The sequence below is a fragment of the Cucurbita pepo genome, chromosome LG18 (genome assembly GCF_002806865.2).
Source record: "Cucurbita pepo subsp. pepo cultivar mu-cu-16 chromosome LG18, ASM280686v2, whole genome shotgun sequence".
NCBI classification, from domain to species: domain Eukaryota; kingdom Viridiplantae; phylum Streptophyta; class Magnoliopsida; order Cucurbitales; family Cucurbitaceae; genus Cucurbita; species Cucurbita pepo.
Window position 1 is genome coordinate 2,891,360 of NC_036655.1, and position 27,056 is coordinate 2,918,415.

The 27,056-nt window shown below is 38.8% G+C and overlaps 3 protein-coding genes across 6 annotated transcripts; 1 reads left to right on the top strand and 2 right to left on the bottom strand.

Moving 5' to 3' along the window:
* The first annotated feature begins 2,770 nt into the window (after window positions 1–2,770).
* On the top strand, window positions 2,771–8,033 carry LOC111780109 (GPI mannosyltransferase 2). 3 transcript variants are annotated; one of them, XR_002812796.1, is made up of 9 exons: window positions 2,771–3,202; window positions 3,421–3,526; window positions 3,702–3,794; window positions 3,871–4,066; window positions 4,944–5,122; window positions 5,886–6,133; window positions 6,282–6,451; window positions 7,094–7,559; window positions 7,930–8,033. XR_002812796.1 is itself a non-coding variant. In XM_023660399.1 (8 exons), exons 1-8 carry the CDS (start codon window positions 2,857–2,859, stop codon window positions 7,259–7,261), a joined length of 1,506 nt encoding a protein of 501 aa, XP_023516167.1. In that variant the 5' UTR covers window positions 2,771–2,856; the 3' UTR covers window positions 7,262–7,833. The 3 variants fall into 3 exon arrangements, 2 of the variants coding, with proteins under 2 accessions (XP_023516167.1, XP_023516169.1); XM_023660399.1 differs by lacking the exon at window positions 7,930–8,033 and having other exon boundaries at window positions 7,094–7,833; XM_023660401.1 differs by lacking the exons at window positions 3,871–4,066; window positions 7,930–8,033 and having other exon boundaries at window positions 4,944–4,955; window positions 5,042–5,122; window positions 7,094–7,833.
* A 129-nt stretch (window positions 8,034–8,162) lies between these two features.
* Window positions 8,163–10,449, bottom strand: LOC111780110. The gene is made up of 4 exons (XM_023660402.1): window positions 9,984–10,449; window positions 9,768–9,860; window positions 8,656–8,828; window positions 8,163–8,504 (listed from the first exon to the last, which is right to left on the bottom strand). The coding sequence occupies exons 1-4, from the start codon at window positions 10,294–10,296 to the stop codon at window positions 8,310–8,312; spliced, it is 774 nt and encodes a 257-aa protein (XP_023516170.1). The 5' UTR covers window positions 10,297–10,449; the 3' UTR covers window positions 8,163–8,309.
* Window positions 10,450–11,434: 985 nt separating this feature from the next.
* On the bottom strand, window positions 11,435–25,518 carry LOC111780458 (DNA (cytosine-5)-methyltransferase CMT3-like). 2 transcript variants are annotated; one of them, XM_023660879.1, is made up of 21 exons: window positions 25,189–25,518; window positions 20,555–20,589; window positions 19,719–19,815; window positions 19,487–19,594; window positions 19,273–19,392; window positions 19,090–19,189; window positions 18,497–18,708; window positions 18,337–18,402; window positions 18,002–18,256; window positions 17,230–17,288; window positions 17,078–17,144; window positions 16,680–17,009; window positions 16,533–16,601; window positions 16,367–16,456; window positions 16,196–16,283; window positions 14,669–14,784; window positions 14,486–14,590; window positions 13,162–13,205; window positions 12,999–13,068; window positions 12,791–12,894; window positions 11,435–11,772 (listed from the first exon to the last, which is right to left on the bottom strand). In XM_023660879.1, the coding sequence occupies exons 1-21, from the start codon at window positions 25,453–25,455 to the stop codon at window positions 11,601–11,603; spliced, it is 2,574 nt and encodes an 857-aa protein (XP_023516647.1). In that variant the 5' UTR covers window positions 25,456–25,518; the 3' UTR covers window positions 11,435–11,600. The 2 variants fall into 2 exon arrangements, with proteins under 2 accessions (XP_023516647.1, XP_023516648.1); XM_023660880.1 differs by lacking the exons at window positions 20,555–20,589; window positions 25,189–25,518 and having other exon boundaries at window positions 19,487–19,605; window positions 19,719–19,806.
* Window positions 25,519–27,056: the final 1,538 nt, after the last annotated feature.

Below are 27,056 nucleotides of genomic sequence, written 5' to 3' on the forward strand. Positions count from 1 at the left end.
ATCTCGTTTAAACTTTCACACAATTTTTTTAAAATTCTTCACGTGTATTATTTTTTATTCTTTTGTCGCCACTCTAAGTTTCCTTTAGATGCTTCATTCGAAAAGAAGAAAGTGTAAAAAGACTTTTTTCTCCTTGAAAATTTTTGAACAAGGTAGGAGAGAAAGAGCGGTCGTAGGGACTTTTTTGGAAATATATAGTTTCACTTTAAATTTTTAATCGATTCTTCTATCTTGTATTAGTTAAAGTTCTTCATTTTGTTTACATTGTCGGGAAGATGTATTGTCATGACTCTCATTTATTTTGGTTATTAACTCTGGTTTAGTTTATAACTCTTTTTGTGTCGGTATAAAAGTTTGTCTAGCATTATTTTGAGGTGTGAAGTTACTGTTACTTTGTATTTGTCTAGAGGCAATTAGGAGAAACTTTTGTTGAGAGACTTTGTACTGTGAGAGTGTTAGAGATACACTTGTAAACACTTTGGTTATAGTGATTGGCTACTACCTGTGGATATAGAGGAATTTCTTTTCTCCGAACCATGTAAGTCTGTATCTCTTCATTTATTTCTGTTTGTGGGTGTAAGTGCGATCGATCTTACTTCCGCTTCCGCTACAACAATTTGGTATCATAATATTTTAGTTGTGGCATTCTGCTACAACAATTGGGTATAATAAAGCATGACAGATGTCCTAGTCTTGCTTGTCCGAGTTGGTTGACAGAAACGTCAACTAATTGAGTGGGGGAGGATATCACGGTCATGCATGTCCAAGGAGTGTTGTCAATGACCGCATGACAGACAACACGTCTTGGTCAAGCAAGACCGGGATATCTGTCATGCGGTCATTGACAACATGCCTTGGACATGCATGACCGTGACATCCCCTGTCAACCGACTTGGACAAGCAAGACTGGGACATCTGTCGTGCTTTAGGCAAGCATGACCGTAACATCATTTTTGTTGTGGCATTCCGCTACAACAATTGAGTATTAGAACATTGAAAGATGTGACATTTCAACACAACAAGTGATATCAGAGCATTTTTTTTTTAGTTGTGGCATTATATGAGACGACAAGTGGTATCATAATTTCGAAGATTGTGGAGTTAGGACAAAACATATACTTCTTCCCTTTATTATTCTCTAATACTTTCATAAAAGCAATATAAGGAAAGTGACGTAAAGGCAAGGCCTATAGGACCATTAAAGTGGCATATTTATTTATCGAGATTTAAATTCGTTGCTTACTCTCTTAAATATTTAAAAAGAGACGGAATAGGCATTAAATTCGGTTCGTAGTGTTAAATGTCAATAAGGGTAGGTTCGTTCGAGTAGTCAATGAACAACCCTAAAATTTTATGTGAGATCCCACATCGATTGGAGAGAGAAACGAGTCCTAGCGAGGACGGTGGCCCCAAAGGGATGAGAATTGTGAGATCCCACGTGAGTTGGAGAGGGGAACGAAACATTTTTTTATGAAGGTGTTGAAATGTCTTTGTATCAGATGCGTTTTAAAAACCTTGAGGGGAATCCCGAAAGGGAAAGCCCAAAGAGGACAATATTTGCTAGTGGTGGGCTTGGACTGATATAAATGGTATCAGAGTCAGACATCGGGCTGTGTGCAGCGAGGACACTGAGCCCCGAAGGGGAGTGAACACCGGGTAGTGTGCCAACGAGGACACTGGGTCTCGAAAGGGGGTGGATTGTGAGATCCTACATCGGTTAGAGAGGGGAACAAAATATTCCTTGTAAATGTGTGGAAATCTCTGTGTAGCATACGCAACCAAAAGAGGACGATATTTGCTAGCGGTGGGGTTGAGCTGATACAAATGGTATCAGAGTCAGATATCGGGCTGTGTGCAGCGAGGACACTGAGCCCCGAAGGGGAGTGAACACCGGACGGTGTGCCAACGAGGATGCTGAGCCTCGAAAGGGGGTGGATCGTGAGATCCCACATCGGTTAGAGAGGGGAACAAAATATTCCTTGTAAATGTGTGGAAATCTCTGTGTAGCATACGCAACCAAAAGAGGACGATATTTGCTAGCGGTGGGGTTGAGCTGATACAAATGGTATCAGAGTCAGATATCGGGCTGTGTGCAGCGAGGACACTGAGCCCCGAAGGGGAGTGAACACCGGACGGTGTGCCAACGAGGATGCTGAGCCTCGAAAGGGGGTGGATCGTGAGATCCCACATCGGTTAGAGAGGGGAACAAAATATTCCTTGTAAATGTGTGGAAACCTCTGTGTAGCATACGCGACCGAAAGAGGACAATATTTGTTAGCGGTGGGCTTGAGTTGATACAAATGGTATCAGAGTCAGATATCGGGCTGTGTGCAGCGAGCACACTGAGCCCCAAAGGGGAGTGAACACTAGACGGTGTGCCAACAAGGACGATGAGCTGTGAAAGGGGGTGGATTGTGGGATCCTACATCCGTTAGAGAGGAGAACAAAATATTTCTTGTAAATGTGTGGAAACCTCTTTGCAGCATACACATTTTTAAAACCTCGAGGGAAAGCTTAAAAAGAAAAGGGACAACATCGGCTAGCGGTGTGCTTGGGCCGTTACATTTTAGGTTAGTCCAAAAAAGTTACCTAATTAAGTTTCACTATGGTAAGTTTAGATTTAACCTATTACAAATTAAGTTAAATTACGCTTAAATTCACCTTTAATAAATTGATATATAAAATGGAAAGTTTGGGGGCATTTTTGTCAATTTAACCTTTAATATATATATATATAAATTTCTGTTTTGAAATGGGCCCTGAACCCGGCACCCATTACCCGCTTCATTTTCTGGAAAGGCCGTCCATGTTGTCCACCGGAGCTCAGGTTACATGAACGTCGGAGCTTCGTAATCAATGGCGATCAACAAGCTTGCTGCAAATTCCGACTATGAACGCATCGTTATTGCTTCCGCTATAGCCTCACGTATTCTTCTACTCTTCTTAATCGTCTTCTGGCGCTCTCTCGTCAGCCCTTACGACACTTCAGCATCTCTTAATCCTGCGTGCTTAATCGACTCGTCTTCTTCGCCTCTTGCCGGACAACCAGTTCTTTTTCCTCGAATTGGATCCGCTATTGAGAGCAGCATTGTTTGGGATGGCGTTCACTTCGTCCGAATCGCTGAGTGCGGTTATGAATATGAGAAGTCCTACGCTTTCTTGCCTCTTCTTCCTTTATGCATTTCCTTCCTGTCTCGCACAGGTTTGCTAATTTTTCTCGATCTGTTGTTTTCTTCACTGGATTGGTGGATTTGCTGGTGCTTGTTGGAACTCCGTTGTCTATTTGGTTATTTTGTTGTGATGTAGAATGATAGATTCTTACAGTTTGCTTGGAGTAGTTTATGAGCAACTGCTGATGTGCTTCGAGCGTTATTTGATTTTTTGTTTTTTGTGGTTAATGCGGTGCTAATTTTGCTACAGTATTGTTGCCTTTGGTTCCGGTAATTGGGCATAGAGCTGTGTTGGGACTATCTGGATATCTAATCAATAACATTGCTTTTGTGCTTGCTGCTCGTTATCTTTTCAGGTGGGTTTGTTGAGATTACAAGTCTTAGCCAGTAATACTTAGGTTAATACTCTGATTTTTCGAATGGATGTTTACTCAGTGACTTATGGGGTAAATAGCTATTCATCTGCATTTGTACTTTCTTGCTCTGTTCTATGTAAAAACACTGACATCTTCTACCTGGTCGCTTTAACAGGCTTTCACATATTATTTTGAAGGATGCGGAAGCAGCAATGCGGGCTTCAATTCTATTTTGCTTCAATCCTGCTTCTATATTTTATTCATCGTTGTAAGTAATTTTTTCTTTCCCATATCAATTTGTGGTTAAAAAGTTTAGATGATTATGTTTATACTTGCAATTGCAGATATACTGAGAGTTTATACTCGCTATTTTCATTGGGAGGATTATATCACTTGATGAGTGGCAGAAATTGTGTTTCTGCTCTTTGGCTCGCTCTTTCTAGCTGTGCTAGGTCTAATGGAGTGCTGAATGCTGGTTATATCTGTTTTCTTTCTATGCATTGGGCTTGTGATGCTCTTTTGCTGAAGAAATGTTTTCGTGTAAGTATCCCTTGCAGGGTTGCTTATTGGTAGATAATAGATTTTATAGTATCTGTCTTTGTAAGTCATCTTGGTACAGGAGACAATGCGTTTCTGTTACTCTGTCTTCAATTTGTTGGACAAATTCTTTCTTCAGTTTTCCTTCCGCGATTTAGATTTCTTTGTGCTTTTGTACAAGAGAGAATTGACTCGTGGACTATAGTGTTGCTTTTAGTGCCTTAAGTAATTATTCTCTTGGATATTGGCAAAAATTGGAGTACTTTTATGTAAGCTCTTAGGCAATTTTGAGGAGACGTCATCCACTCTTTTATAACCCTCCAATTTCTGATGGGGCAGGTCTTTCCCTTCTTTTTACTAGGGAGATTTCTTTAGCAAGATGGACTCTTGGGTATTTTGTTGTATATTTGGTCAGAGAGAAATAGAAGAGTTTTGATTGGTATAGAGGGGTCTTAGGTAGAGGTTTAAAGTTTGGCCCATTTCAATACCTCTTTGTGACATTTTGCGACTACTATTTAGTAATTTTCTTTGTTCTTTGATTATGTTAACGACGGGAGATCCCTTCTATAAGTATATGGAAGTCTTTGTGTTTTTGTTTTTCGTATGGCCCAATTTCTTTTGTTCTTAGATCCTTCTTAATCAAAGTGGTTTCCTTATCAGAAAAGGTTTTTTTAGATAGTCAAAATTTTACATTTATCGGAAGAAGAGTACCAGAGACAATGAGAGGATAAAGACTTCATCTTAGGCAAGAAACGTAAGAACATAATCCTCTATTGTTTAACAATGATAAACAAAAGGAAGATGATAATGTCAGGTTCTAACTTCTGTCCATTCTCAGCAATATAGCATTCTTAATTAATAGTTTCTTATTTTCTTCCAGCGAGCATTGCAGGTTCTTATTACTGGAGCCTTAAACTGTGTCTGTATATTTGCTCCATTCGTTGTGTTTCAAGCATATGGGTATTACAATATTTGCAGTGGACGTTTACCAGATGAAATGAGGCCATGGTGTAAAGCTAGGGTGCCGCTGCTATACAATTTTGTTCAAAGTCATTACTGGTATTGTCTTTTTAACTTGCCCATAATGCCAACTTTATATCAGTATTTTGTAGCTTGTAGACATTGAAGTGCCTAATTTATTTAGTGCCTCCTCTGATAGACCATAGGTAAGAGACTGTATGTTCTTTCTAAACTGAGTTTGGATTTCAGTATGAATGGCATAGAAGTGAGTAACTCATAATGATTTTCATTAAATATAACCACGTTAGACGAGAATGATCGTCAACAAAATTAACAAAGTATCAAAATCCAGTTTTGGACTATTGGACAAGGACCCCAATCGTAGTAATTTGTACCATTTAACCTATCTTTTGTGAGCTTCGAGGTGAGAGTAACAACATTAGATATTACCATAGGTTTCATCCTATTCATTAACAATACTTAAAAAGACAGGTAGTTTTACTTTGGTGGATGCCCTTGTTTTAGTTTGCCTCCTTTTGTGGGCTTTATTTTTGCATGCCCTCATATTCTTTCATTGTCTCTCAATGAAAGCTCGGTTCTTTTTAATGTAAGGAACTAGTAGTTTTCTAAGATGCAGGCGCACGAAAAAATATGGTGAAATTAATTGATATATGATTGGGAAATAATATTTGGTTTTCAGTATTCTTTACAAACCATTGTGAGAAGACAATATTGTAGAAATATTTACTTTGTTTCAGAAATTCATTATGGACTTTTTGATAGAAATTGCATTATTTGTATTCTATTTGACATTGCTGTATGTTTTTTTTGAACATCTTACATTCATCTTTTGGGATGGCAGGGGAGTTGGTTTCTTAAGATATTTCCGATTCGAACAGCTACCGAACTTTCTACTTGCATCCCCAATTTTGTCTTTAGCGTTTTTCTCAATTGTCCACTATGGAAAGTCAAGGCCGAAGCTTTTGCTCTCGGTGGGCTTCCAAGCTACTGCTGAGGATAGAAATTCTGCGGCCATGCTTTACTTTCCAGAACGTGTTCCAAGGCCGAGCATGCCTCGTCATATGGTGGCATCTTCCTCTGGGTTACAAGGTATTGCTTATTACGTAATGGTAATGCTACAATTTTTTGTATTGTTCTAGCAGGTAGAAGTTTTGAATTGGAGTAATTTTTCTCGACTTTTCCTATCATTCTGTGTTTTGTTGCTATCGTTTATTCACCTTAAGCTATTATTTTGTAGGAAATCAGAATCTTAGACGAAAAAAGCAGATTATTGGACAGGATCCTGCCAAGCTTCCAGTAGAGGATAAAACATTCAATGGGTCAGGATACTCTTCTGCTTTTGTAATTCCATTTATCCTACATATGGGATTTATGGCTGCCACAGCAATTTTCGTCATGCATGTGCAGGTTTGGCTCCTCTCCAGAATATGCACTTTTTTTCAAAATATATAAACATAGTGCGTGCTGAAGAATATCATTTGCTTGCTTTTTGTTATTTCATGTACAACTTCTCATTATTTTATTTGTCTGCATAGCATTATCGTTTGTATTATAAATCTAGTTTCTCTTTATATATATATATATATATAGCAGATGTTGAAACAGCTGCCAAATGATTTTGAATTAGGAACCCTTTGTCCTATGAAGCATTTTTTTAAATTTATCTTTCGTTCTTACAAAGTTACAACATTTCTCAAGGTCATATATGCTAAACGACTGTAACTCATGTTTTATTAATATTGCGTACTTTATTCGACTTTATATTGTTAAGAATAGACTGTTTTTACATCATTTTTCTACTCTAGGCTTCTTCGGAACATTAGACATAAGTCTCTTCTATAAGGAACAGAAGCATTATAGGAATCAAATTTGGTACAGGTGTTGATGTTAAAATTTTGCATCTCGTTTCAAGCCTTGCCTTTTAAAATAGTGTGTACGGTATACAAACCAGAATGTGAAATATGTACGGTATAAAATCAATTAATTCAAGCCTTGCCTTTTGCATCTTGTCTTTTTAAACCAAGTATCTCACAGTTTGGAACTTGACAGGTTGCAACACGATTTCTCTCTGCAAGCCCTCCTCTGTATTGGTTTGCCTCATACGTTATGGTTAACCCTGGTCGCTTTAAGAGATGGGGATATATTATCTGGGCATACTCTGTTGCTTATATCCTCCTTGGCAGTCTTCTCTTTTCGAATTTCTACCCTTTCACATGATTAGTTCTTGCGGCAAAGACACTTCAGCTATGGTATGGGAGCGTTCGGAGCTTCGTAAACCCAATTGATTATTTTGGACTAAAAAAATGGTTAGAACTAGTGCCTTAGAGTGTACACTGCACGGTGCTATTTTGAGACACTAATGAAAGAAATTGGGTTTTGAAGCAATTCCAGTTACCTTTTGCTATGGTTGTATTACACTATAATTCATGCAGTGATGACCCAGTGTGCATAACCCGATGATGGACTACTGGATAAAGTAATTCTATATCTTATGCGGTTGAGACTGAATTGTTGGGTGAGTTTATCAGCTTCAAGGAAGAGGTCTTGATTGCTTGATTGCTTGCTTGAATTAACGGTCGTTCGGTTGTTAATATCTCTGAACTTGTAATCAGGGTACAGATTTTTATCATTGATGTTGTAGTGCGAAGAGTTTGAATGATTATTTAGGGGATTCTTTGAGGAAAAGTTATTTAACTGGTTAATACAATGCATTATGTACCTATTTTTTGACCTTGCTTGTAATTATTGACTTGCAAAGATAATGACCGAGTTGAACAATTTCTTGTGTTTATGATAGCTTTTGGGTTAATATGATTGTAAGTTTTATTTATATAATATCTACATTTGCATTATATTAACTTTCTGATTCTGATTTCCTTTTGCAGACGCTATTTGATATTTTGTATCAGTAAAAGAATACAAGGTCTAGGTAAGTAATTTTGAATATTGTTTTACTTTCTAGCATTGTGTTCCCAGAAGTTTAAGCAACTGCTACACTGCTAGAAACTTTGTTAGAAATCGTTTCGAGAGCTTTCGTTAGGAGATTTGAACTTTCACCCTCAAGGAAATGAGTAGATATCGATCATCGACCAGATATAATATCTTTTATGGCCATCAGTTTAGTCAAAAGGCAATCCCATTATATAATCTCTATGAAATGTTCCACAACGAGACATCTCTGTCGAGATTCAATATCAATTAGTTTGAACTTTCAACACTGTACAGGAAAGTTGAGATACAAAATACAAAGAGAGTAAGAAATATCTCAAACAGAGGGCCCAGATCTAAGCACTCTCTCTAGTTTCTCAGCCTTGGTGTAATCATTTTCATTGAGTGGCCCAGCTGGAAATGGAGTTATTTCCACAATAAGATGTGGGGTTGGAAGCTCATCAAACAGAGCTCTCACATTGTTGCAGCAAACACTCTCCCCATGAGCACTTTCCCTCCTTATTTGACAACCCTACAAATGACAAACCACTGTTTAGAACAACATAACAACATCCCTCTACATCGTGACAACTTTAAGATTCGTGAAGTCGAACGAAAAATAAACAGTTTGCGTGTATGAAGAGTGAAGGAATGAATTCTAGGATTGTGATTTGACTTAGAACCTTGTGAGAAGTGGCATCAATGAAGTGATCATCATCGGAAAGGAGGGATGCAATGGCTTTAAGAAGGCGTCGTCCTTCGGATTTCGAAGGCACCCGATAATTCCTTCTTAGGGTACCCTTTGTGGTAGGATGCCATTTGCTCACTAGTTTCCTTTTATCAACTGCTTCATCCACTGTCAATGAAAACAAGAAAGAAAACACCAACATGGTCTTAAATCTGTCTGAAGATCAAGAACAAACAAACTCCTTAGACCACAGCTTTTGTTTCAGATACAAAACTCTAATCTAGCTAATGTTATTCAGTTCAACAGAGTTTCCATAAGGTGCAAAGAACAGAATCCATGAATAACAGCAAATTAGCAGCCTAATACCACTTTCTCAGCCATATGATATCCAATGGCTTAAACAAAGCCTTCTTATTATATGACCCTTTGGTTTATAACAAGAGAATCCAGGAGCAAACCATTCAAGATAAAAAGTCCTTTAGTTTACAGCCAATGGAAACTCTACACAAGAGATCCCATCAGATAGAGTTGCAAAGCATAGCTTCCAGCCCAGCATTCGAGATTCAAGAGACGAAAGGCTCGTCTTAAGAGAACCCCAAAGTATCACTTCCAGTAATATTTTTGTGAGATCCCACATCGGTTGGGGAGGAGAACGAAGCATTCTTTATAAGGGTGTGGAAACCTCTTCCTAGCAGACGCGTTTTAAAAACCTTGAGAGGAAGCCCTCTCGAAAGGAAAAGCCCAAAGAGACAATATATGTTAGCGGTGGGCTTGTGCGGTTACAGTTTTACTTATATACTTAGCTTCTAAAATGTTTCCATTTAACCTTCTGTGCCCTATCAAACAACAGATTCATTTGATCTAGCTGCCTGCCACTTTTCTACAAGTTCAATGTCAAGTAGATATCTAATGATCATCGGAGTCTCAGCCATATAACTTGTAGAACAATGGCAATGTTGATCAATGTTCTTCGGTTGATGATAATGACATGACAGATTTTGCTCAGCTTGGCATGTTCATCAAATTTCTAAATCAACTCAAACAGACAGAGATGATAAAATCCTACTGCATTACCCACAAATCTAGCAAGTTAAGAGCACTACAAACCTGGCTTTCCTCTTACACCCTCCAACCACTTAGAAAACCCCAAATCACTGCTGTTTTCCCCATCAGCACTACCACCATCGGATAACTCCAAATCTGGAAAGGGATTAAAAAAAAACACAAACACGAACAAAATTTCCCAATAAAAACCAGAACCCACAATCAGAGAAGGTGAAAATAACCAGAAAAAAACATGAAACCCAGAGAAAGAAGACGAACCAGAGACAAGAGGGTTAGATTGAGATCCAGCTAAACCAACTTTTAGAAGGGCATAGAAGATGCAAAGTCTACCAGCCCACAAAATAGGAGCCTCGATGAGAGAAGCGCGAGCAGTGGTGGCCGAATTGAAGCTGCTGGATCTTCTTTTGTGGAAATAGAGGAGGGTTTTGAGGGCATTTTTGGCTTGGCTTCCAAAACCAGAGGAACGGGTTGTGGGGTGAAGATTGATGGAATGGAGATTTTGGAAGTCGAAGGGGAAGGTGATGGATTGGTAAGGCGAAGTGAAAGTGGTGTGAACAAGAGAGAGAAGCATTCTTATTGAGTTGCAGAGACTGAGGAGGAGATGACTCTAATCCACGCAGTGGCTGTGAACTGGGAACGAAAGCCAAAGCGAGACAGACGAAGGGACTGTTGTGCTCTTTACCTCTAAAACGCCGTCGTTTAGCTGCTGACTTTTGTTTTTATTTGGGTTATTTTTTTTTTCTAATTTTATAAATTTGTAATTGTTTAATCTCTCCCTGATATATCTGTTTTTGTTTCCCTAATTTAGATCGTAGTTACATATTTTATGTCGATTGAATTATAATTATTGATAAAGACAGTGTCTAGTATCAATTTATGGGTTTGCATAAACAAGAAAGAATTGTTACAATATTTTTAACAACTATGTTCCGGCTAAATTAGAAGGTAGGGGTCGTTTAGACTCGAATCTAAATCATTATTTATTATATTATTTAATATGTAAGGATGAAAATTCAAATGCCTAATAATTATCTATGTTTTGAGCCAGAAATATATTTTTTTTTTTTTGGATAATTCCATGACATTATTCATTTATTTTATTTTGGGGAAGAAAAATAAAATAAAAGATTTTTTGCTAGGTCACATCTAGACAAATTGAACATTTGAAGAATGGTCTGTGGGCCCAAATTGGTCATTCTATCTTATCCAAATGAAGATTTACTATTTTCTTCCCTCCAAATTTTCTCTTACGATTTTGTAGGATTCTCGAAAAATTCTTCGATTTCGTTATTCATCTACTTTTCACGTTCAGTGAATAGCTAGGACATTGGGCAATATCCAAAAAAAACATTTAAGAAATCGATCTAATTCTATCTCTGTTCGTTCTGTTTAAAGAAAGGAAAGATCCCAAAGAATAAATCTTTCTTTTAGCTGTTGAATCTCTTTGATCGAGAAATGTGTGATATTCTAAATCCTTGTTACTAATGGAATCGAAATGATCTCCAAATTGATCATTTAACAATTTAGTCCATAAACTTTAATACGTAATAATCTACTCCATACATTCAAACTTTGTAACAAATTAATTCCTATTACAAAAATAAAAAATCTGTGTGAAGATTTAATGAGATGAATGAACATATATTATTAAAATCAAAAAGCCCAATTCATCACCTCATTCAAAGATACAACAAGATATGCACTGAATATGACAGATTAGTGCAGCAAATGTCACTGCCATGGAATTGATTATGATATAAATATGAAGGTTATATCTTAATTGCACATTTCCACAATACATTAATGAGATAATGTGAATAATCCAATAAGTTAAGCATGAACATACAACATACTTTTATATATAGAATTACCTCTTCAAGCAACTTCCTCGGAGGATGCAAAAGACTGTTGTTTGACAATGTTGGGGAGCTTTTTGGGTAGACTAAATACAGGCTCATCTGCAGCAAGACCTTGAAACGCCATGCCTAACGAATATCCTAACGCTCGAGCAACCGGGACTGCTACTGCATTTCCTACTTGAATGTACCTGTTACATCACCAGCATTTATATGTTTGATGTCTTGGAATAGCTACTTTGATCACTAATCTTCAATACAAAATAGGATATATATCTTTTGGGGATTCCACTGGCTAGAACAAAAGATGAATATGTTCAAGGAATACAAAGCAAGAACGTTATTGCAATCAGTTCAACCAAATTTCTTAAGGAAGGAACAATCACTTTACTCGAATTGGTAAAGCGATACATATAAGGTTGCAAACGGTGGTGTGATGTCCCACATTGGTTGGGAAGGAGAACAAACCACCATTTATAAGGGTGTGGAAACCTTCCCCTAGTAGACGTGTTTTAAAGCCTTGAGGGAAAGCCCGAAAGGAAAAGCTCAAAAAGGACAATATCGGATAGCAGTGTAATGGTCCATTACAAGTGGAATTGAGTCAATTCTTTGAATGCAAATGTGAGAACCTACATTGGTTGGGGTCGAGAACGAAACATTCTTTATAAGGGTATGGAAACTTCTAGCAGAGTGAATTCTTTGAATGCAAATGTGAGAACCTACGTTGGTTGGGGAGGAGAACGAAGCATTCTTTAAGGGTATGGAAACTTCTAGCAGACACGTTTTAAAACCTTGAGGGGAAGCCCATAAGAGAAAGTCCAAAGAAGACGATACTTGCTAACGGTGGGCTTGGGCCGTTACAAATAGTATCAGAGCTAGACACCGGACGATGTGCCAGCAAGGAGGCTAAGCTCAAAAGAGGGGTGGACACAAGGCGATATGCCACCAAGGACGCTGGGCCCCGAAGGAGGTACATTGGGAGTCCCACATCGATTGGAGAAGGGAGTGAGTGCCAGTGAAGACGCTGGACACCGAAGAGAGGTGGATTGTGAGATTCCACATTAGTTAGGGAGGAGAACGAAGCATTCTTTACACGGGTATGGAAACCTCTAACAAACGTCTTTTAAAACCTTGAGACAGCCTACAAAGAAAAGCCCAAAGAAAACAATATATACTAGCGAACGTCACAGCAAAGTTCGTAAACCATACCTTTCTTTTACAGGCCCAAAGAGCTTGTAATAATCTGGAAAGCCTTGAAGTCTTGCATTTTCACGAATAGTCAATACTCTTTCTTGCTCTGGATGCAAAATTGCCTATGGACGTGAAGGAAATGAGTTGATTGAAGGCTGGTTAACACTTGATATTAAATCATTTCTCCCAAGCAAAAGCAATAAAAGAGAAGAAACGTAGAGTTAACCTGGTTGTGAGGCTCTGCCCGAGTAACAACTGTAGGCACTGTCTCGTCCCACCATAACCGCCCAAATGGCCTTCATCGTTTCATAAAAATGGGAAATATAAGTGAAGGGTTATGACATTGAAATGAATAACTATGAGATGATTAATAAAACGCCATTGCTTACTTTGGTGATGATCCCTTTACAAAAGTCATGGCATAATCAGGAACCTGCGTTTGCAATGACATAAGATAACATAGGACTGACTACAAATGGAAAGAAACCAAATAATACACATAATAGCACAAGCCCACCGCTAGCAGATATTGTCCTCTTTAGATTTTCTTTTTCGAGTTTCCTCTCAAGGTTTTTAAAACATGTCTACTAGGGAGAGGTTTCCACACTCTTATAAAGAATGATTCGTTCTCCTCTCCAACCGATGTGGGATCTCACAATCTACCCCCATCGGAATCCAGCGTCCTCGCTAACACTCGTTTCCTTCTCCACTCGATGTGGGTCCCCCCAATTCACCCCCCCTTCTGGGCTAAGTGTCCTTGTTGACACACTTCCTCGAGGCTTAGCCTCCTCGCTGGCACATCGCCTAGTGTTTGACTCTGATACCATTTGTAAGAGCCCAAGCCCACCACTAGTAGATATTGTCCTCTTTGGATTTTCCCTTTCGAGTTTCCTCTCGAGGTTTTTAAAACACGTTTACTAGGGAGAGGTTTCCACACCCTTATAAAGAATGATTCGTTCTCCTCTCCAACCGATGTGGGATCTCACAATCCGCCCCCCATCGGAATCCCAATCCGCCCCCCATCGGAATCCAGCGTCCTCGCTAACACTCGTTCCCTTCTCCAATCGATGTGGGTCCCTCCAATTCACCCCCTTCAGGGCTCAGCGTCCTTGCTGACACACCTCCTCGAGGTTAGCCTCCTCGCTGGCACATTGCCTAGTGTTTGGCTCTGATACCATTTGTAAGAGTCCAAGCCCACCACTAGTAGATATTGTCCTCTTTTGATTTTCCCTTTCGAGTTTCCTCTCAATGTTTTTAAAACACGTCTACTAGGGAGAGGTTTCCACACCCTTATAAAGAATTATTCATTCTCTTCTCCAACCGATGTGGGATCTCACAATCCATCCCCATCAAAATCCAGCGTCTTCGCTAACACTCATTCCCTTCTCCAATCGATGTGGGACCCTCCAATCCACCCCTTTTCAGGGCTCAACGTCCTTGCTGACACACCTCCTCGAGGCTTAGCCTCATCGCTGGCACATCGCCTAGTGTTTGGCTCTAATACCATTTGTAAGAGCCGAAGCCCACCACTAGTAGATATTGTCCTATTTGGGCTTTCCCTCAAGGTTTTTAAAACACGTAAGCTAGGAAGAGGTTTCCACACCCTAGAAAAGAATGTTTCGTTCTCCTCCCCAATCGACGTGGGATCTCACACACAACTTGTATATGTTGTTTTATATTAAAGTTAAACACGTGTAAGATACAAAATCTTACCAAAGGCTTTCCAGATTTCAAATACACTCTCTGAATATCAGGATCCCATTCAACTTTATTATCAGGGCGAACACGAACGCCGGGTAAATCTCTGAAGTTTGCCCCCTATGAAAAAAGTATAGGTTAGTGAATGAATATTAAAAGTTAAAAAAGCATATCAAAGGCATTAATATTTTAAAAAACCTTTCTCTTTGGGATCTGACAAACACGTTGATAGTCATCTGTATTTAGTTCAAGTGGCCGATGATCATATAATTCGTGCATTGCTGGCTTAGACTTTGTAGAACAATCAAACCTTTCTGTAAATGATAATCCACCAAAGATATTACAATTGGCAAGACCATATTCAAATAAAGAAAATAGAAGAAAACCCTTAGACTAAATCATATTCAAGATTATAACCAAGGACAACGTCCGTTAGCTCTATTTTACTTTGGATGAAATGGTATCAAAGCCAGACACCGAGCGATGTGCTAGCGAGGAAGCTGAGCCACGACAGGGGTGGACACGAGGCGGTGTGCCAGCAAGGACGCTGGGCCCCGAAGGGGGTGGATTGGAGGGTCCCACATCAATTGGAGAAGGGAACGAATGCTAACGAGGGCTTTGGGCCCCGAAGGAGGGTGGATTGTGAGATCCCATATCGGTTGAGAAGGAGAACGGAGCATTCTTTAAAAGGGTGTGGAAACCTCTTCCTAGCAGACGCGTTTTAAAAACATTAAGAGGAAGCCCGAAAAGGAAAGCCCAAAGATGATAATATTTGCCAGCGGTGGGCTTGAGTTGTTACAAATGGTATCAAAGCCAGACATTGGGCGATGTGCCAACGAGGAAGCTGGGCTCCGAAGGGGGTGGATTGGGAGTCTCTCATCGATTGGAGAGGGGAACGAGTGTAACGACCCAGATCCACCGCTAGCAGATATTGTCCTCTTTGGGCTTTTCCTTTCGGGCTTCCCCTCAAGGCTTTAAAACGCGTCTGCTAAGGGAAGGTTTCCACACCCTTATAAATGGTGGTTTGTTCTTCTCCCCAACCAATGTGGGACATCACAATCCACCCCCCTTCGGGGCCCAGCGTCCTCCTGGCACTCTTTCCTTCCTCCAATCGATGTGGGACCGCCCCCAAATCCACCACCCTATGGGGCCCAGCGTAGTGCCTCGTGTCAACCCCCATTCGGGGAACAGCGAGAAGGCTGGCACATCGTCCGGTGTCTGGCTCTGATACCATTTGTAACGACCCAGTTCCACCGCTAGCAGATAGTCCTCTTTGGGCTTTCCCTTTCGGGCTTCCCCTCCAGGCTTTAAAACGCGTCTGCTAGAGGAAGGTTTCCACACCCTTATAAATGGTGGTTTGTTCTCCTCCCCAACGAATGTGGGACATCACAACGAGTGCCTGCGAGAACGTTGGGCCCCGAAAGGGGGTGGATTGTGAGATCTCACATCGGTTGGGGAGGAGAACGAAACATTCTTTATAAGGGTGTGAAACCTCTCCCTAACAGACACGTTTTAAAATCCTTGAGAGAAAATCCAGAGAGTACAATATTTACTAGAGGTGGACTTGAACTGTTGTTCAATTGTTGATTTCAGAAAAAATCTTACCAAACCAAATTGTGGACACCGCTATCAAAAAGCAAATGTTGCACAAGAGCATTGTACTTTGCATTCAATAATCTAACACATATCAATACATACTTAAAGGAAGGAAACAAAGTAGCTAACCTTCCCTAGGCAATCTAATTAAACGCTGAAACTCAGTCAGGGGAGGTTTATCATAAGGCATTTCATCTCGACGCTCGTCATTTCCAACCTGCACATAATTATGCAAACAAAACTAAGAACAAAATTAATCACTGCAAACAAACCAAACTGTTAAGAAAGGTAAGAACATACAGCAGGAAGATCAGAAATTGCATCTTCCAAAAGAAGCTTTTTTTCCAACTCAACGCCATTATGTCCATCATCAAAAGCAACAGCATTCATCTGTGCATTATAATCATATATTCTCATCAAATCAAACAACAAACTAAACCACAATGCCTCAATAACAATTCCATACCTCAAATTCAGTAGGAACTCCACCCCTCACTACAACATCATGAGTTGGAAGAGGATACTGTGGAAGCTTCTGAAAACAGGGGAAATGAATGTTATTACAAGTTTCACAAGGTCCCTAATACCAAAACCAATGTAGTTATGAGCCAACCTCTGTTGGTTGGGCACCCCACATAAACATTCGCCTACGAAACTGTGGAAGTCCATATGCACCTGCTGCTATCATTCCCATACGAACTTGATAATTCATTGATATTAAACGACCAAGCGCATACCGTCCCAGATATCCATTGGCAAACCTTACAATATCTACTACATTCTCCATCAAAACATATTTAGGCCTAAGATACTCCACTAAGTCCATGAAGACAACAAGCTGTTTGTTTTTCTCATCTTCCAGTGGATTTTCTATGTTCCTGAAGCGATTGAAACCACTAATACCCTGGCAAGGAGGCCCTCCGCAGATAACATCCACATCACCCTACCAACCCAAAAGTTCTAATAAGAATAATATTGAAGAAAAAAAGTAAGTAGAATAATTAAACTTACAGGCAAAGGTAAGCTCTTTGATTTGTAACCATTTGTCACAAAATCTTTCAACTTTTCCTTGCAGTTGCTGTTAAATAGAACGTAAAGTTTAACTCAGTCAAATGCTTGAACAACAACGATATCAGGCAAGACAACTTCACTAGAATATGTACCTCAATCCCTCAATTGGCTCCCATGTGTCTTCATCAGAGCCATAACCCTTCCAGGAAACCTACATTTAAATAAAAATAACCTATGGACTAAGTATTAAACAACTCAACTAAGTTAAAGAATATAGCTAAGAACATTTGTAACGCCTCAAGCCCACCGCTAGTAGATATTGTCCTCTTTGGGTTTACCCTCAAGATTTTTAAAACGTGTCTCCTAGGGAGAGGTTTCCACAACCTTATAAAGGGTGTTTTGTTCTCCTCTCCAACCAATATGGGATCTTACAATCCACCCCCTTCGAGGTCCAACGTCCTCGTTGACACTCGTTCCATTCTCCAATTGATGGGAACCCTCGCAATCCACCCCCTTTGGGGCCCAACCTCCTTGCTAGCACACCGCTTCGTGTCCACCCATTTCGAGGCTCAGCCTCCTCGCTGGCACATTGCCTCGTGTCCACCCCCTTTGGGACTCAGCCTCCTCGCTGGCACATCGCCCGATGTCTAGCTTTAATACCATTTGTAACGCCCCAAGTCCACCACTAGCAGATATTGTCCTCTTTGAGCTTTTCCTTTTCGGGTTTACCCTCAAGGTTTTTAAAACGTGTCTCCTAAGAAAGGTTTCCACACCCTTAAAAAGGGTGTTCCGTTCTCCTCCCAACCAACGTGGGATCTTACAACGTTACTATTATTACGATGAAAAATATCAAATATTGGTTCACAGTCATATCCACATAACTGATTTAGCAAACTGTTAATTAAGATTCAAGCATTCAAATACCTTAAGAAACAATCCACGCTTTTTAGTTCCATTAGGATCACCGTAACATATTGCAAGTATTTTTTCCACTTCAAACACCTCTTCATCATCTTCAGTCTTTTCATCTTCCCCTTCATCTTCCTCTTCCTCTTCATTAGCAAAAAGATCTACGTACTTTTGTTGTGGCCCTTCACTTTTTATCAAAGAAAAATATTTGCAAAGCACTTCCCACTCTTTTAACAACGATAAAAAATCTTCTGCCATTTCATTTCTAACCTGCAATATAGAACAAGCTAAGAAAGCACAAGGTCTATTATGGTTGAATATCAAGTTGAATTCAATCATATAAAGTTTACCTCTGTCTCTGGGTGATTGAACTTTAGACTTTCACAAGCATATTGATTTAAATCAACTGCCCATTTCTGTTAAACAAAAAAAGAAAACAGAGAGGAAAAAAATGAAGCTATGAAATAAATTTCTTGTGATCAGTTGTTTAAAATATGTGAAGCAACATACTGTGACTAGGTTCACCCCAGACAAATTGCCGCCTAAACATAATCCAGTTGACATGGCACCACATCCTGAATATAAATCAAGAAGTGCAACATCAGGCTTACAACACTGCTGTGCTTGAGTGACATCCCCAATTGAGGTCACTTCACATGGTCCATTGGTATCACCCTCGGAGGAAATTGTCGACGACGTCTCACTGCCAACCCTTTTCTCACCTACAAGTTAAGATACATGTGAGAACTATAGATTGTGGAGGATGTGAGTTAATAAGCTTGACTTAGCAAAAGAAGTTGTTAACCTAGAGGATAATTGTTCAGAAGTTATTGGCTTGAATAGGTTTCGGAAAATTGTTGCTTAACTTGAGGAGAAAGTTTAGGAAACTAGTTACACTTTGTCCACTATAAATACCCATGAGATGTATGTTATTTTCACAACAACAAAGATAATTGAAAAGCATAAGTGGTTAAGGTTCCTCTATTTAAAAGCTCTCTCCCCTCACGTTGTTCTTGCTGTAGTTATTTGTTTCCACATATTTCGATCGTGAGCCATTTCTAACAAAGACATGTTCCAAGAAATCAATTCTTTTACAAACTTACTTTCAGGCAGTTTAACGAATGAGGAATATGGCAACAAGTATAACATGTCACAGTAGAAGTCACAAGCTGGAAGACGGGTTTTCTTCTTATCCATGGCCATCTGAAACAAAAAACAAGCAAACAAACTTAGCATCATCCTAGTAAGAAAACCCTCAAACAGATGTACAAATGTAAAAATTATACACTTAGAGGAATTCTAGCTATATTTAGCTTCTTAACAAGACAATCCAATGGATTATCATCCCGAACTTCTGAAAAGAATACACGCTTGTCATTGATGAGATGAGCATGATCTTTCACAACCTAAAATGCAACAAACAAAATCTAATGTCAATTGATTACCAGGCCAAGAACAGTTCGAGTAAAACATAATGGAAATGCATTATGTTCATCTTACAGTATCTTTAGCTCTATAATACCATTGAGCAGTGAAATATAGTTGCCCGTCGACAGCCTCGAACATTTCAACAATTCTGCATATATAATCTTCCTCCCCATCTTCAGCCTAAACACAACCTTCCATGTACAATTAATATAAGAATCTACGCCAAGAATTTAAACAAGGAAAACAGTATCCTACAGAATTTTAAAAGAAATTAAAACTTTAAACTTGACTATGTAAATCGCACCTTAACATGGGCATCATCAAAGAGATTGTAAATGGTATTGTCAACTTCAGCCTGTGAGTAATGACGGTGAGCCTGAATTACCTCCTCAGCGTCATCCCTATAAGATAACAGAAACAAAAAGGCACCAAGAAAAAGAAAACCATTAATATTGAAAGAAATCCGCTCTCTTCAATAAAAGTCTGCAGTACTCTTGTACTGCATCATTTCTTTTCATAAAGCTAATTTTGAGTTACAATAAAAATGATTAGAACCAAGATAAATAAATGTAACGGCCCAGATCCACCGCTAGTAGATATTGTCCTCTTTGAGCTTTCCCTTTCGCTTTAAAAGGCGTCTGCTAGGGGAAGGTTTCCACACCCTTATAAATGGTAGTTTGTTCTCCTCCCCAACCAATGTGGAACATCACAATCCACCCCACTTCAGGGCCCAGCGTCCTCGCTGGCACTCTTTCCTTCCTCCAATCGATGTGGGACCACCCCCAAATCCACCCCCCTTTAGGACCCAACGTCCTTACTAGCACACCGCCTCGTGTCTACCCCCTTCGGGGAACAGCGAGAAGACTGGCACATCGTCTGGTGTCTGGCTCTGATACCATTTGTAACGGCCCAAATCCACCGCTAGCAGATATTGTCCTCTTTGGGATTTCCCTTTCGGGCTTCCCCTCAAGGCTTTAAAACGTGTCTGCTAGGGGAAGGTTTCCACACCCTTATAAATGGTGGTTTGTTCTCTTTCCCAACCAACGTGGGACATCACAATAAATCTTGCATGTGGGTATGTATTCTACAAGCATATAGTTATTAGCAAGAGTTGGATAGTTCATGAACTAGAGACGTTACCTTGAATTTTTCTCCCCAACTACCTGCTGCTTCTTCTGAACAAATAAAAGAAAATAAGTAGATGTGAGTCAAGCTAGAACCAAATCTTAGTGTGTCGTACTTATACAAGCATAGTAATGTATGGTGCAAAACGTCAAGTAAAGATTGATATACTAAAGAGCCTAAGCAGTAATTGCCTGGTGAGCTTGGAGATCAATGGCACAAGAAACATTTCAGTATCGTTGTATCAACATGCATGTTTATATATAAACTTACATTACTTGTATTTTTTCTAATATAACAAGGCTTGAACTAAAAATAACATTAAGAGACCTTAGCAAACAAATGCAATAGGTGCTAGGAACTACGGCACTCCACAATGGTATGATATTGTCCACTTTGAGTATAAACTCTCATGGCTTTGCTTTTGGTTTTTCCAAAAGGTCCCGTATCAATGAAGATAGTGTTCTTTACTTATAAACTCATGATCTTCCTCTTAATTAGCCAACGTGGGACTACTCCTCTCAATAATCCTCAACAATCCTCCCCTTGAACAAAGTACATCACATAGCCTCCCTTTTGGCCTCTTGTGGAGCTTTCGAACAACCTCCCCTTAATCGAGGCTCGACTCCTTCTCTGGAGCCCTCGAACAAAGTATACCCTTTGATCAACACTTGAATCACCTTTGAGTACACTTTTGAGACTCACAGCTTCTTTGTTTAACACTTGAGGATTCTATGACATGGCTAAGTCAAGGACATGGCTCTGACACCGTGCTATGAACCACGACCCTCCACAATGGTATGGTATTGTTCACTTTGAGTATAAGCTCTCATGGCTTTGTTTTTTGTTTCCCCAAAAAGCCCCGTACCAATGGAGATAGTGTTTCTTACTTAATAAACTCATGATCTTCCTCTTAATTAGCCAATGCGGGACTACTCCTCTCAATAATCCCCAACAATAAGATCATATTGTTGTCCCATGACCATGAGAATAGTTAAACTACACACAAGTGGTGGCCAAGATATATATAAAACGAAGAAGCAAACTGCAACAATAGCAGCAGCAGCATTAAGAGAAAAGTAAAGATGTCAAATAAGTTGGAGAATATTATTAAACACAAAGTTGAAAGTTTTGTTGGGATATGGAGCCTGATGCCTATTATTTACGGTAAAGATCTTGTATAAATATATTTGGTAGATATTTCGTAAAGATTTGATAAAGATATATATGGTAGATGTTTGGTAAAGATTTGATAGATATATATTTGGTGGATTATATCTCATAGGTGGTTAAATTTTTGAAAGTTATATTTAGTAAATTGAAACCCTATATATACTCGATTAGGTCATCCTTCCAAGATGTACTTTCTTCACTCTCTCCATTCTCTCTTGTTGTATATACCTGAAATCATCAATAAAACCTTTAGTCCATATTCCTCGTATTTTCTCTCTCCTGTTCTTTGTGTTCATCTTGATCGAGTGTGTGCGTTGTTGAGCGATCCTAACAACTGGTATAAGAGCGAGGCGAAATTCACCACGATCTGTGAAGATTGAAATTTCAAAGATTGGAATCGAAAAGTTTAATGGATCCGATTTTAGTTTCTGGAAGATGCAGATTGAAGATTGTTTGTACCAGAAAGGTCTCACGAACCCCTGTTGGGGGTGAAGCCGGATACTATGACCACGGAGCAGTGGAAGCTCAAGGATCGTCAGGCTTTAGGGTTGATCTGGTTGACGCTGTCCAAAAACGTGGCGTTCAATATTATCAAGGAGAAGACAACGTCAGGTTTGTTGAAGGTGCTATCGAATATGTATGAGAAACCATCAGCAATGAACAAGGTGTATTTGATGCGGAGGCTGTTAATCTACAAATGTCTGAAGGTGGATCTATTACTGGTCATATAAACGAATTCAATATGATTACAAGTCAACTGAGTTCGGTGGATATTAATTTCGAAGATGAAATTAAGCCATTGATTTTGATATCATCTTTACCCGGATCGTGGGATATGTTGTTTCCGCGATTAGCAGTTCACGAGGATCTGATAAACTGAACTTCGATGAAATTCGAGATGTAGTTCTTAGCGAAAGTAGTCGCAAACGGAAAATAGGAGATTCATCAGGCAATGCTCTCAATGTTGATCGAAGGAGAAGAAGTAAATCAAAGGGCCCAAACAATGGGCGATCAAAATCAAGGAACCGGAAAATCTCCAAACAAACCAAACGTAAAGTGTTGGAGTTGTGGAGAAAAAAGTCACTTCCGGGCAGATTGTACAAAGAGGAAGCAGAATCACAAATCAGAGGATGACGATGATTCTATATATTCAGCAGAAGACATTGAGGATGCTCTAATCCTCAGCGTGGACAGTCCGATTGAATCTTGGATTTTGGATTCAGGTGCATCTTTTCATTCGTCTCCAAATAAAGAGTTGCTTAGAAATTTTAAGTCGAAAAATTTCGAGAAGGTGTATCTTGCCGACAACAAAGATTTGAAGATTGAAAGAAAAGGGATGTCTGCATAAAAACTCCAGCAGGAAATCAGTGGACATTAAAGGATGTCAGACATATTCCTAGTCTCAAGAAGAACTTGATCTCTATTGGTCAATTGGATAGCCCAGGTTATGCAACAGAGTTTGGGAAGAATTCGTGGAAGATTGTGAAGGGTGCTATGGTGGTAGCACATGGCACAAGATTTGGAACTTTATACACCACTACAGGGTGTATGAACATAGCTGTTGTTGTTGAGAGTGCTTCAAATTCAAGTATATGACACAATAGACTTGGACATATGAGCGTTAAAGAAATGAAGATGCCGGCTGCGGAAGGAGTTTTGGAAGGTTTGAAATCTGGTGATATGAGTCCTTGTGAGAACTGCGTTATGAGCAAACAGAAACGAATTGGCTTCACAAAGACCGTTAGAGAATTGAAGAAAAGTACCGGGACAACGAAGCAAGTGGGAGTTGAGATTGAGTTGCTGAAAGATTCACCTAGTGATGTTGTAGTGGATACTCAAGAAACTCCTAAGATTGTTGCTGAGGAACCAGAGGTGAAGCAAGTTGGAGTTGAGGTTGAGTTGCTGAAAGATTCACCTAGTGATGTTGTAGCGGATACTCAAGAAACTCTGAGACTGTTGCTGAGGAACCAAAAGCGGAGCAAGTGACACCTGAGCAGGTGTTGAAAAGATCATCCAAAGCTATCAAAGTACCAGATAGGTATGTACCTTCTTTACACTATCGGTTGGTGACTGATGAAGGGGAACGAGAGCCCTTTGATGAGGCCCTACAGTTGGAGAATACAACCAAGTGGGAGCAAGCCAGGGATGATGGGATGTCTAGGCTTCATAAATGTGTTGCACTTTCATCTACTGAGGCTAAATACATGGCAATAGCTGAAGCTGGAAAGGAGATAATATGGATGACAGACTATCTAGAAGAATTGGGCAAGAAGCAGCAAGAAGATCCTTCAGGTACATAGTTAAAGTGTCATGCAGTTGGCGAGGAACTCGGTCTATCATTCAAAGACAAAACACAGAAGGTGATGCCATTTCACTCGGAGGTTAGTAGAAGATGGAGATGTGTTCAGAGAAGATAGAGGGTGCAAGGAATCCTGCAAACATTTTGTGTTGATGTTCGAACATTGAGGTTGTGCAAAGCCTCAAGTGGTATGGTACAGATTGAGAATGAAATTCTTGGTTGACTAGATCAGTTTTCAAGTGGGAGATTGTTGGAGTTGACTGTATCAGTATCAGTCTACCCGTGGAAGATTGTTGGGATATGGAGCCTAATGCCTATTTATAGTAAAAATCTTGTAGAAATATATTTGGTAGATATTTCTCATAGTTGGAAAGTTATATTTAATAAATTGAAACCCTATATATAATCGATTAGGCCGTGCTTCCAAGATGTACTTTCTTTATTCTTTGTATTCTGTTACTTTATTTATTCTTTGTATTCTCTCGTTCTACATACCTAAGGTCATTAATAAAACTTTTAAGCCAATATTCCTCTTGTATTTTCTCTCTCCTATTCTTTGTGTTCATCTTGATCGAGTGTGTGCGTTGTTGAGCGATCCTAACAAGTTTGACCTATTAGACATTTTTGAATTATTGTTTACCCAATGATGGTTGAATATTATTAACCACTTCATTAGAGAAGCCTTTACATCCCTTTAGCTTCCTATGTCCTCCAAAACAAATAGTCACCTCAATTCAACCCCGCCCAAGAACCAGTAGACGAACACGACACTCCACAATGGTATGATATTGTCCATTTTGAGCATAAGCTCTCGTGGCTTTGCTTTGAGCTTCCCCAAAAGGCCTCATACCAATGGAGAGAGTATTCCTTGATTATAAACCCCACGATCATTCCCTAAATTAGCCGAGGACTTTCATCATCCAATAGAAAACCCCATTTTCTTGCAGCTAAAGTCCTTCGAGAAAACCAACAACCAAAAAAAAATCCAGCAACAAGCAGCAATACAAGACTTCCAGTATTCGAATTAAGTTCTTCCACACATTGAATACCCACATCAAGAGGTTAACACACAAATACACCAAAATTACCAAAATCTCGTGCAATAATGTCCTATTTCTCGCTATACAACCGAACAAAAAAAAAACCCCAAAGCAATATTTCGGGAATGAATTTCAACTACCTTTCCCCGATACCGCAGAGGCCACCGTTCTCTCGCCTCGCTATCCGGAATGCGGGGCTCCACGAACCTAGCCGAATCATAGTCCTCGTCGCCGCTCAATTCCGCCTTCACCTTCGTGCTCTGAGAACCCAGCTTGGCGGGGGAATGTGAAATGGGAGTTCCATCTCCATTGAGCTCGGATTTGAGCTTCTTGTTGGGGGAAGAAGCATCGGCGTCGGGCTTAGGGGAGATGGGAGCGGCGGATTTGGAGCGTCGCTTGGAAGACATTGTGGGAGAGGAGAGAGCGAACGAACGGCGGGAAAGGAGAAAGAAGAAAAAACGCGCAAAAGTGGAGGGGAGAGAGAGAGAGGGAAAAGGGGGAAAGACCCTTTTATAGTGTCGGGAAAAGGGTCATGATTTTGAAGTTGGCGGGAAGTTTTTTATTTTTTTATTTTTTTATTTTTTTATTTTTATATTAAATTAATAAAAAAAAAATACTTTTTAACATTGCTATTTTATCTCAACTTCCAAACTTTTTAATAATACTTTTTAAACTAAAAAACATGAGTCACGTTTCAAAAATATCTTTTAATTTTAAAAAATTATTTAAAAAATATTATTAAATATTTATTTATTTATTTTCAAACGTAATATATTTTGATATATATATTAAAAATATTGTATGCTAAATAGTTAAAAGTTAATTTTAAGAGTTGTTAAAGAATAATGAATCAAATAAAACTATGTATATATAATTGTTTCTTAATAAAAAAAATGTATAAAATTATGAATAAATTCAGGTTGGTTTAATTCATCTCAATCTAATTTTAAAATAACTTTGAACTAACTAAATGTATTTGAATTCGGCTTAATTCAAATTGTATGGATTGAGTTGGGTTGATAGGGTTGTTTAGGTCGGAGTTGTTAACCCTTCTATCACTTCTTCGTTTACTAAAACTATTTTTTTTTTCTAAAATATTTCTTAAAAAAAAAAAAAGCAAATTTTTAAATGAATAATGTAATTTTTAAATTTCTAAAATTTTACTGTCTTTAACGGTGAGTAAGTAGTGATAAAACTAGGTAGAAACAAACATCAATTTAAAAAATCAAATCAATTAAAAAGCGGAATCACTGGTGGTCTTTAGATCCCTATAAAATTGAAAATAAAAAAAGTTAAACGGTGAGATCTCACGTCCTATGAGAACAAATATTCTTATTAATTATTTTTTAATTATTTAAGATTTTCAATATATTTAAATCTCATATAAATTTGTTTGTAAATATAGAGATAAAAGAAGACGGTGATTAAATTATATATCTATAAAGCAGTCAGTCGTCTATGGTATTTCAAATAACAATGGTAAAAATTATTAATTTGTCGGTAGAATAATTAAGGGTATGAGAATTTGAACTAATCTCAAAAGAGGTCATAACTAAGGGTACGAGAATTTGAACTAATCTCAAAAGAGGTCATGCATACTAATTACTATTAAGTCGTGCTTATTTTTACGAAGTTATTACTATTATAATAAAAAAAACGGTTATATTACATAAAATACTCCTAAACTTTGTGATCGATTTCAATCGTGCGGATAGACTTGAAAAATTATGTGTCATCATTTACATCATTCACATAAATGGACAAGACAACTTTTGTGTACAAATTGATATCAACATTTTGGTAAAATAAATGACAACAATCTTAATCTTATTCCGGATCTCTAATATGCATATTCCTAAGAACTCCTTTTAGGAGAAAACATAATTTTAGAACAATTTAAAAGTTAGAAATGTATTTTTTATACAAATTTCAAAGAACAAAAACGAAACATTTCAAATTCTAGGAGCATAACCTGAAAACTTACCCGAAGTTCTCGAGTACTTTTTAT

Excerpts from the sequence above, each read along its gene's own strand:
- LOC111780109 (XM_023660399.1), top strand. The coding sequence starts at position 2,857 with ATGGCGATCAACAAGCTTGCTGCAAATTCCGACTATGAACGCATCGTT. Across the intron at positions 3,795-3,870 it reads TCTATATTTTATTCATCGTT|ATATACTGAGAGTTTATACT; the intron begins GTAAGTAATTTT and ends TTGCAATTGCAG. Across the intron at positions 6,134-6,281 it reads ATCTTCCTCTGGGTTACAAG|GAAATCAGAATCTTAGACGA; the intron begins GTATTGCTTATT and ends ATTATTTTGTAG.
- LOC111780110 (XM_023660402.1), bottom strand. The coding sequence starts at position 10,296 with ATGCTTCTCTCTCTTGTTCACACCACTTTCACTTCGCCTTACCAATCC. Across the intron at positions 9,861-9,983 it reads ATCTAACCCTCTTGTCTCTG|ATTTGGAGTTATCCGATGGT; the intron begins GTTCGTCTTCTT and ends ATCCCTTTCCAG. Across the intron at positions 8,505-8,655 it reads TTGATGCCACTTCTCACAAG|GGTTGTCAAATAAGGAGGGA; the intron begins GTTCTAAGTCAA and ends TGTCATTTGTAG.
- LOC111780458 (XM_023660879.1), bottom strand. The coding sequence starts at position 25,455 with ATGTCTTCCAAGCGACGCTCCAAATCCGCCGCTCCCATCTCCCCTAAG. Across the intron at positions 17,010-17,077 it reads CAAAGAGCTTACCTTTGCCT|GGTGATGTGGATGTTATCTG; the intron begins GTAAGTTTAATT and ends TTGGGTTGGTAG. Across the intron at positions 11,773-12,790 it reads TTTGGGCCTGTAAAAGAAAG|GTACATTCAAGTAGGAAATG; the intron begins GTATGGTTTACG and ends GTGATGTAACAG.